Source organism: Oenanthe melanoleuca, chromosome 5 (assembly GCF_029582105.1).
Source record: "Oenanthe melanoleuca isolate GR-GAL-2019-014 chromosome 5, OMel1.0, whole genome shotgun sequence".
NCBI lineage: Eukaryota > Metazoa > Chordata > Aves > Passeriformes > Muscicapidae > Oenanthe > Oenanthe melanoleuca.
Window position 1 is genome coordinate 39,737,302 of NC_079339.1, and position 9,654 is coordinate 39,746,955.

The 9,654-nt window shown below is 48.3% G+C and overlaps 1 protein-coding gene across 3 annotated transcripts; it reads right to left on the reverse strand.

Moving 5' to 3' along the window:
• Positions 1-9,654, reverse strand: LOC130253926 (uncharacterized). 3 transcript variants are annotated; one of them, XM_056492967.1, is made up of 12 exons: positions 8,348-9,654; positions 7,510-7,615; positions 6,900-7,022; positions 6,149-6,389; positions 5,148-5,171; positions 4,236-4,358; positions 3,523-3,710; positions 2,596-2,795; positions 2,212-2,303; positions 1,839-1,893; positions 1,059-1,156; positions 1-917 (listed from the first exon to the last, which is right to left on the reverse strand). In XM_056492967.1, the coding sequence occupies exons 1-12, from the start codon at positions 8,458-8,460 to the stop codon at positions 703-705; spliced, it is 1,578 nt and encodes a 525-aa protein (XP_056348942.1). In that variant the 5' UTR covers positions 8,461-9,654; the 3' UTR covers positions 1-702. The 3 variants fall into 3 exon arrangements, with proteins under 3 accessions (XP_056348942.1, XP_056348941.1, XP_056348940.1); XM_056492966.1 differs by lacking the exon at positions 8,348-9,654 and adding an exon at positions 7,873-8,295; XM_056492965.1 differs by lacking the exon at positions 8,348-9,654 and adding an exon at positions 7,762-8,295.

Below are 9,654 nucleotides of genomic sequence, written 5' to 3' on the forward strand. Positions count from 1 at the left end.
AAGTTCCCTCTGTATGGATTTGGGTAGGGGAATGTGGCCACAAACAACTCTGAGGCATTGAGCCAATCCTGTATTCTCTACAGGGGCTACTTCTTTCTACCATCTACAGAAAGAGCATCAGGGAATCAGTGTACACAGTGTGCTTATCCTTGGAGCTGCCTTAGAGCCACAGCACAGTCATCAGTTCCATGAACATAAACATTAAGATCTAGTCTCTGATGGAAGATAGCTTAACCCTTGTTGGGGTCTTAAAACAGCCAAGTCAGCGACTCTGTCACCCCTTGCAATAAGAAGTGCACAGAATTTACAGAAGGTCTGCCTAGAGCAAAGCTAGGTGACTGTGCCATAGACAGCAAGGCACAACCAGCTCTCTCCTCTACACTGAAAATTATGTTCTTTTCCCCATCCTCAGATACTGCTTTAGGTGTTTTCCTAGCCTTCAGCTGCAGACTGTTGCCCAAGGGAATCCTACCCCAGATACCTCCAAACCAGAATCATGCCTGTGAGGACTTTCCAAATAGCAGCAGTAAATACCATTCCACTCATCCTAAATGAAACCAAACATCTCTTGTACCAAAGTGGCATTCACCTACATACAGATTCCTGGACTGCCATGTTGCTTGGACTCATTTATTGCCATCCATATCTGTATTTAGGCTGGTGAAGAGCCTTGCTGTTCAGGCTCATTCTGAGAATCATGCATTATCCTAGGTCCAGCTGGATCTTGACTGTGGTGTTATAAAAGGTCCCAGCACAGTTGGAGCCCCCAAAGACCAACACTGTGTGCAGGTTCTGCTCCTCTTTGTTTTCCTTGTCCATATCCATCAAGTGGCGAGGAGTCAGGTCAAGCAACGTGTGGCCAGCTCGGGGAACAGAGCAGAGGTCGTGGTGGATCACTGTGCTCCATGAAAGAGTATCTGAAGTGGAAAGGGGATATCAATACTGACAAGCCCATTCCTAGTGCAAGGGAGAAACAAATGGACTAGACTAGTTCAGAAACACCACTGCACCCCCAGAGTCACCTTCAGCTATCAAAACAGGGCAGGAGAGTCACTCACCTAGGTGGAAGACAAAGGCATCATGCAAGGCTCCTCTGGCATTGCAGCCTCCACTGATCAGAACCTTCTGATCCGACACAGCCAGAGCTGCATGAAAACTGTGACCAAAGCAAAGTCAAAAGGTGAGTCCAACAAAACCTGCTGGGATGGCCTCAGTCAGCAATGGGCAGAGATGGGCAGACTTGGTAATGAAGTTGGGGACTTAAGCTGCAGGAAGAAAGTTGACCTCTGCTTCTCTCTGCCTTGACTTGCAGAATAGCCCTAAAAGAGATGTTTGCCTCTGCAGGTCAGGCTACAATCAGGCCTGAAAAGTAATTCATTATCTCAGAAGGAGCTATCAAAACTTCTGTGCTTTGCTCTGTAGGGTGAGATAACAGGCTAGCTGGGCTCTGCATTGATTTAGACCGTTGTTCTGGTGAGCAATTCTGTCCCTTTAGGAACAGCATAGTCCTGGTACAGGAGTTTCTTCCTCTGTGTGGCACAGTACCTCTCCAGGCACTGTGAAGACCAAACAGCAGGCCATACAGTTTACTAGTACACTGCAGAAAACTTATCCCAGCCTGAAAGACAGATTTCCAGGGAGACTAAGGACTATCCCCCCACAGCATACAGGCACCAACAGGGACAGCATAGGAATTCTTGGGCCCACAGCAGAGAGAAGATCCACTGTATTTTGAATAGTGGGACAGAGATATGCAGCTGGGTCTGATCACAAGCACTGTTTAAACCTTCAAAGAGAAATGACAGAAGATAGCTCCTGGCTCTGCAGTAGAATCTTACCAACGTGCAGAAGGCTGTCCTGCCAGGAGGGGGACTGGTGTGTACTCCATGAAACCTGATAGACAGAAAAGGCAGGTGAAATGTCCAAAAACCTCAACCTCATAACTAGACAAAAACTTAGATATTCTGTCACATCAACAACCTGCCTTCCCTATTGCCCAGCTTCTTCCAGAAAAGATACTGTTTTTCTTCATTCCCCCCCCTTATTGCCCCAGAAAGGGTTTTTTTTTAAACCCATAGTTTTTCATCTCTATTGCCTAGTCAGGAGTTTCTATAATGTTATTGCTGTTTTCCCACTGAGCACACCTCACTCCCAAATCCCTGTCTTGAAACAGACCTTCCCAAGGCAGCCAGATGGCACAGACTTTCTTACCCAGATCCAGAATGTGCATGTCACTGAGGTAGAGAGAAGACCTCTGACCTCCAAAAATCAGCAGCTTGTTTTTCAATAGAGTAGCTGAATGCCTGGGCAGAGAGTAAGCAAATTAATAAAACAACTTCAGCATGTTCCCAAAACTTCCATTTTAGCCTTGGCCTCTTCTACTGGGCTGCCATAGCTTCAGTCTACACCTGGGACAGAATCCCTTCAGAATTCTCAGGAGGTACTGAGAATACCATTGCTCCAAACACAGCCCTATCTTAAGGGGTACACAGTGGAGAACAACCACCTAGTATTTAGGAAATCCCACTGGTGTGGGAGGGAAGGTAAGCCAAGGTTTCCTGCACTGTTTTGGATAGCTGGAATTAGAGCACTCACCCAAGCCTAGGCAGAGGCTTCTCCCCTTCTGAAATGGGCTGATACCAAATTTCATGCTCTGGATTGAAGACATAGAGCACATTGCTGCAGGGTGCAGCTGCCAGTGGTGCCTTTCTGGGGAAAGTCCCTCCAAAAACAAAGAGCTCCTTGTGGTAGATAGTTGCACTGTGGTAGGTGAGCACTGGTATCTTCCCTTTAGCCTAGAAAAAGTTCAATATATATTTGTTACAAGAAGTGCATTATTTGCTGTATAACATAGGAAAGGGGCCTACATTATGCAGTGAGTTTGACAAGTCTCAGTTTTTACTTTATTGGTTCCCCAGCCAGATGTCTGCTGCACAGGCAGACAGTATATTCTTTGCATGCTCTACACCACCAGAATGCTCTGACAGAAAAGGAAGTCAGCCTCTCACACCTTCCTTGGAAGATGTCAGGGAACAGAAAGATCTCATCCAGGCTTGCTCTGTAAAAGCCATTTTGTGCTTTACCAGGAAAGAGACACGGTCCCATGCTGACAAGGGCTCAGAATTCTGCTGTGCTCAGGGCAGTTCCTGGTTTGAGAAGACCAGCTCTTCACCATAGCATCTGTTGCTGCTCTCAATGACACCACATAAAATGGGAGGCCATTTCCCTCTGCTGCTTGTAGAGTACCTCCCACCCTTGAGCTTGGTCAGGCACAGCCCTCTGCAGCAACCATTTTTCCACATTGCTTCATTCATTGTAAGTACAGCTCCTGGTTTCTGTTCAGCATGTGGCTTTTCAACACAGCCTCCTAATACTGGTCAAATCCAGCTATGCATCTCAGACAACCTGCAGCAACAGTGGACCAGGACTACTGGACTAAGGGCATGGGCACATGGACTGCCACATTCAGGCAGAACCTGCCACCCCTCCTGCACTTTTGTCTTGAAGAGATGCAGTACTCACAGCCACAAGGAGCCACTTCCAGTTGACTGTGTCCAAAATGTAGATGCTGCTGTAGTTTTTGTCCTCCCTTATGCCCCCAAAGATGTAGATACGCTTGGTGTCAGGATCGTAGGTAGCTGTGTGACCATGCAAGCATGATGGCATGGCATTTTGTAGCTGGAAACCCACTGGAAGCCATAAATCACTGTCTGTGGGAGCAACAGCAGACAAATGGTGGGGGAGTTTAAAAATGCTCTTGATTTCTCTGAAGAATATGCCATAAAATCTTTACCCAAAACCTTGCTCCCTTTTCTTCTCCTCTCCTTTGATTCAGGGCTAGAGGGAACACATACAGAATTGTTTGTATAAGGAATGATGGGGAAGAGCAAGGTGAAAGAGAAGACCAGTGAGGTGCAGAAAGATACAAGGCACTGGAATTGTCTCACACTTCCCCACTAGTCACGACACAAAGACTGCAAATTGCACTGTTGATTTTACCCCTTATAATTCCAACTCTTTCCAGAACTTGTACCTTAGCTCCTAGAGGGCTCTCAAGTACAGTCCCAGAGCCTCATAAGACATTGTATGCTGTCAGCTCAGCCTGGTGACATGCCAGATGTGATGCCTTTGCTGTCCCCTCCATATGCACATATGCCCAAGTACCCCCTCCCATCTGCATAAGCTGTCCTCAAGTACCACGGGCCCCATTGCTTTTGACACCCTAAAGTCCCCACCAATTTCCAGCTTCCAGAGAGCATCCCTGCAGGACTGTTGATTGACACCTTGTCCACCAATGAGAACAGCTGTCCCCAGATCACTGAGGCACATGGCATGGCACCACCGAGGGCTGGGACTGCCTGGGGAGGGAAGAACACAAGCCTGTGAGCAGTCAGACAAGGCACCCTCAGCTCCCTTCTCTGCTGGGGAGAACAAGACACCTGAATGCTCAGAGAGGAAAAATGGTAAGGCAAGGGCCCCTGGTCCTTTCCCTCTGCAGGGGAAAAAGACATACCTCCCTGAGCAATATTCTTAGTTGGCTTGGGGAAATAATTGCTGTACTTAGACCTGAGGAGCAAGGAGTAGCTGGATGTAGGATGCATTCAGACTGCCACTTCAGACAGCTTAGTTGTCCCCCATTTACTACCCCATCTCCAGAAGTGATATCCCAGCTGTGCTACACGCCCCACACTACTCCTCATGAGGGAGGGCTACCCAGGGACAGCTTGTCAGTGCCTAAGATAGAACAATCAGAAGCCTGGAGCTGCTTCCAGGGGTATTCTTTGTGCTGCTCTGTTCCTCCATCCTTCCCCTTCCATCCTACCCTGTAGTTGGCTGAGCAAGCTAGAAAACTACTTTTTAATCAAAGTCTATTTCTTATGTTACCTTTTTTCTTCAAAGAGCTATGTACCCAGAGGTGTGCCTGAGATTCAGAGGGGCTAAAGAAACATATTTGAGAGCCTGACAGTACTGGAAGCACTGATGGCAATTGCATGAAGAGGAACAGTATATACATACTACCTACTTGTTGTTCTTGATCACTGGGGAGATACAGAATAAAGCATGAGAGGCTTTTGATGTTGAAGGGAAGGAATATCATCACTGAGTGACTGAAAAGATAAACCAGGGTCTAGTAACCAAATCCTCACCTTGCAGCTCCTTCACAGCCAGATCTGCAGAGGGAACACAGAGATGGCCCCATAAAGCAGCCAGCAGACATACTGTGTAAAGTGCTCAGGTCCACTATGTAAGAGCCCTTTGACCTTCCTCCCTCCAACTTCCAATACAAAACTACCTCACTGCAACAAACAAGGTGCAAGACCAAGAATCATAAACTCTCATCAGAAGAAATGCAGAAGATAGGTAAAAGCAGGGCACACTTCCTCTGACTGCCAAATACTGTCACCATTGCATTTTACCCCTCTGATGGAAGTTCATTTCCCCCCTTCTCACACTGCCTGCAGCAGAAAAAACTTCATGATGGAGATATATTTGCCTTTATGAAAAGGAAGGCAAGTCCCAATGAGGAATTTCTTATTGGCACCACTAAGTTATTGCCAAACTTTTACACATAAACTTGGTCACAGTCTGGAGCTGACTTGGAATTCCCACTCCAAAAGCCTAAGGTTTTGTTTCCAAACCCCTTGGCAGTTACCAAAAGTCAGTACAATTATATTATTTACATTTTTTTTTTCCTTTTTGTATTCTCTACACTGTAATAATAACCAGTGTCTTCTATGGACCAAGTGGTATGTTGTTAGTAGGGGTACTAATGCAGAGGTTACAGAACATCACAGTAGGTAACGTTATTGTGCCTCAATTTACTCATTTGTAAAACATGGTTAACAATATTTGCCTTAACTTATAAAACACTTTTACTTGTATTAAAAGATAGGCATAATGTCACAGTAAAAAGTGGTGGCACTAAGAATATCCCATGTTCTATTTCTGGCCTTTTCCCAGCAGACAAAAACTAATCAAGCAGCCAATCCAGGAATAAAGAGCATTGTCAGTATTTCAAAGCCAAGCATACAAGCCCATCATGCTTTGGAGGTACATAGAGAAATGGACTGGGAAGGTGCAGCCCAGGAGCATTGACATGTCATTCAGACAAGATCTGTAAAATAAAGTTGGAAGCTATCAGAGTTACCTTCTTCATCAAGATTTCTCTCCGATGCTGTGGGTTCAAATAAAACTTTCCTGGGCTTTTTGGAGGGGACTCTTGGTGGTCCTTGGTCAGGACTCTTCCTCCAGGCCTCACTGGATTCCACCTTTCCAGCTGGTGACTTCAGGGCATAGGGCACCACCATAGGGGACCTCAGTGGTGGCTGGACATCCTTCTTCACAGGCCTGGATGCTCTGGCAGCCACCTCTGAGCTCTGACTCTTAACCTGTGACATGAGTCCCAGCCAAATCAGCCCAGAAGATATCTGAGGTTACTGTGAACTGCATCTTCCTGGGCCAGAGATGTGGTAACTGTTTTTAGACTCATCTTCCCATTGAGTTTTAAGGGTCAACATGCCATCAGTATCAGCTGCCAAACATACTGAGCAGTGCAGCTGTCTGCTGCTGTGTGCTGTATTTGGCTTTCAGACTGCTGGCTGCCGGGCACAGCTAGAACATGGAAGGGCAAAAAGGCTATCTGTACTACAAATGAATGGGCTGGTTGACTACCTCACAAGGACTACAACATTCAACATTTAAAAAGGCATTTCAATGGAAAATCTATTTTTCTTCAGCACAAGAGAAACTTTGGCTCCAGAACTTGCTTAGCCATATCTCCACTGAAAAAAAATGGCATCAAATGTTTCAGCTAGACATCAACTGAATGGCTACTGGTAAGGGAGAAGATACTAAGAAAAAGGTGAAATAACATGAAGATGGCCCCAAAATACACATACCCCAGTAGGATCCTCCAGGTTCTGGCCAAGAGGCCTATCATCTACTGGGAGCACTGGTGACTGGGTGGTCTCTGGTACAAGGAAGGGATGGGCAGGTGTACTGCTGGACACACCTTGGAGCAGCTGCAGCAGAAACAGCAACAGAATAAAAGGCCATAAGTGTGCTAGCCTCCATCCACACAAAGCATGAGCAAAAATATGTCTTGCAAGAGACAAATACCCTGCCGTGGAACAACCTGCCTTTCATTCCCACACCACCAAAACAAACTAGGAAAAGGAAAGCCAGGCACTGCAAGATGCTAAATTGTCTTCAGCTCAAGGTAAAAACAACAAAGACTCAGGAGAGAGTGGAAATGGAAGTGAATAGCTGTCTGCTGCCCATCTCCTGTGACACACAGGGTGTTCTGGCACAACTGCATTCAGAGGATAGGCCTGGAGCATCACAGAGGTTTCAGGCTCAGCACAGATGTGCATTAACAGATCCATGTTTGTCACCTCTACCTTGGAGTAGCACAGAAAGAAAAGTTGAGCAGGGAGAAGAGGTTCAAGGGCTCACAAGTGACAACATATGAAACCCTGGGCAGGAAGAAAGGAGTGTCAATTCTTTTACCTTTCCATTGACAGTCAGGACAAGCCTCACAGGGTTGCCTTTGTCCATCTCTTTCAAAGAGGCCATGAAAATATCTGTTCTCCAGTCATCTTCCCACACCAGAGACCTGCACAAAGGACCATGGCTTTTCAGCTCACAAGTGACACTGACCAGGACAAAATTTCTGCTTCCATACTAGATGATAACAGCCCAAAGCCAAAAGAGATCCAACCCTGGAAGCAGCCAAAAGGAATGATCACTAGAGAGAAACACCATGGTGGAGGACCAGCAGGCCTGAGAAGCTTTTGGATAACAGCAAGAGACTCAAGCAGCAGCAGAAATGAGAAAGCTTTTCCCGGACAGCGTGGCAGCTCCTGCTGTAACCTGCGGGCGGGCTCCAGCGTGCCGACCCGCTGCGGGGCAACGCCTGGGGCCACCAGCACATCCACCGCGATGCTCGTGTCCGCCGAGTAGCAGCTCCAGTCCCCCAGCCCGAACACCACCAGCTGCCGTGGCAACGGCAGCGGCAGCCACGCCTGGAAACCCATCTGGCTGGACTGGCTGCAGGGGGAGGGAAGAGAAATCACAGGTAGTAATCAAGGAGTAAAACAAAAGGTGAACAAATACATGGAAACGCCTCAGAACGCGTTTATGCCAGGGAAGGGTGAAAGCAGAGGGCCTGTGTCATTTAAAGATGAAGCCACGCAAGGATGCAGGGACGGAAACAACCGGTGGGAAGGGGGAGCCGCCAGGGGCTGGAGCAGCGCAGCCACGCGGGCAGCGGCATCTCCAGAGGCACCCTGTGAGGAGCCCCGGCCCGCGGGGAGCCCAACCCCGACAGGGCCCGGCCGGGCCGCACCAGCCGAGGCGCCGCGGCGGCTCCCGCAGAGCCCACAGCACGTAGAAGGCGAGGCCGCCCTGGCGGGTGCTGCCCGCGGGCCCCGGCCAGCCCCGGCGGCGGGAGCGCTGCATGGCGGCGAGCAGGCCGGGGCCGCAGCGCCGGCATTAAAGCACCGCGGGCGCGGCCCCGCACCCCCGGCCCGGCCCCGCAGCTGCGGCGGGCCCGCCCTGCCAGGCCGGCCGCATGCTGGAATGGGGCCGGCTGCTCAGGCCTTCGGAAGCCGGACCAGCCTTGCCTTCCAAATTAGCCTCTATGGAATCACAGAATTAATTAGGTTGGAAAAGACCTCAGATCATCGAGAACAGCCACTGACTGAACCCCACCATGTCAACTACACATAGGCAGTACACATCCAGTCTTAAATACCTCCAGGGATGGTGACTTCACCAGTTCCCTGTACAATCCATATATAATCACCCTTTATGTGAAGAAAATCCTTCTAATGTCCAACCTGATCTGTCCTGGCACAGCTTGTGACTAGGTCCTCTTGTCCTGTCACTGGCTGCCTGGGAGAAGAGGCCAATTCCCACATGGCTACAGCCTCCTTTCGCAGTTGTAGAGTAATAGGATCTCTGCTGAGCCTCCTTTTCTCTAGCCTAAGCAGCCCCAGCTCCCTCAGCCACTCCTCAAAGAACTTGTGCTCCAAACATTCACCATTTCTAGAGCCCAAGCCACATTACCCTTTCCAGAGAGGGATAATTTGCTTGCTGATTCCTAAATGATGATATCTGTATACATTTCTTGTAGCCTCCACGAAAAAGGTGTGAACCTTGTTTCTCTTCCTCTGCAGTCAGGGCTCATACTGAAGGCAGGATGGTGGCAGATACTCCTTAATCAGTAATTACATGTGTGTATGTGTGTGTTACTACAGATGCTCCACTGGGTAACTGATAGTTGTATAACAATGAGATCTGCTAAGCTTAAAACTGCTGTTGATAATCAAACACTACTAAAAGCAGTGACAGGACTTCAGCAGTCAAAGTACAATATTCTCCCTATTCTCCTGAAACAGGGAAGAGCCACTTCCCTAGCAGAGGCAACAAAGCCTGCTGCAAGGCCTTCATGGAGCACCTCATGATCTCATTGTTACTGCTGCAGCCCATCCACAAAAGTTACAGAAGGGGGAAGGGGAGTGGCAGAGTGGGGGTGGATGGGAAGAACTAATGTGAAATTTTGCATCACTTCCCTCCATCCCCACTGGCCATACTTTTCCTCTGGCCATATGCCTGAGCCAAGCACAATGATGTATCCTGAGTGCATCGTAA

What these genes read in the sequence shown, in the direction of transcription:
- LOC130253926 (XM_056492965.1), bottom strand. Translation starts at nt 8,036, where the DNA reads ATGGGTTTCCAGGCGTGGCTGCCGCTGCCGTTGCCACGGCAGCTGGTG. An exon ending in ACCTGGAGGATCCTACTGGG is followed by an intron (nt 6,390 to 6,899) that starts GTATGTGTATTT and finishes CTCATGTCACAG; the next exon opens with GTTAAGAGTCAGAGCTCAGA. An exon ending in TCTCTGGAAGCTGGAAATTG is followed by an intron (nt 3,711 to 4,235) that starts GTGGGGACTTTA and finishes TTGCTCCCACAG; the next exon opens with ACAGTGATTTATGGCTTCCA.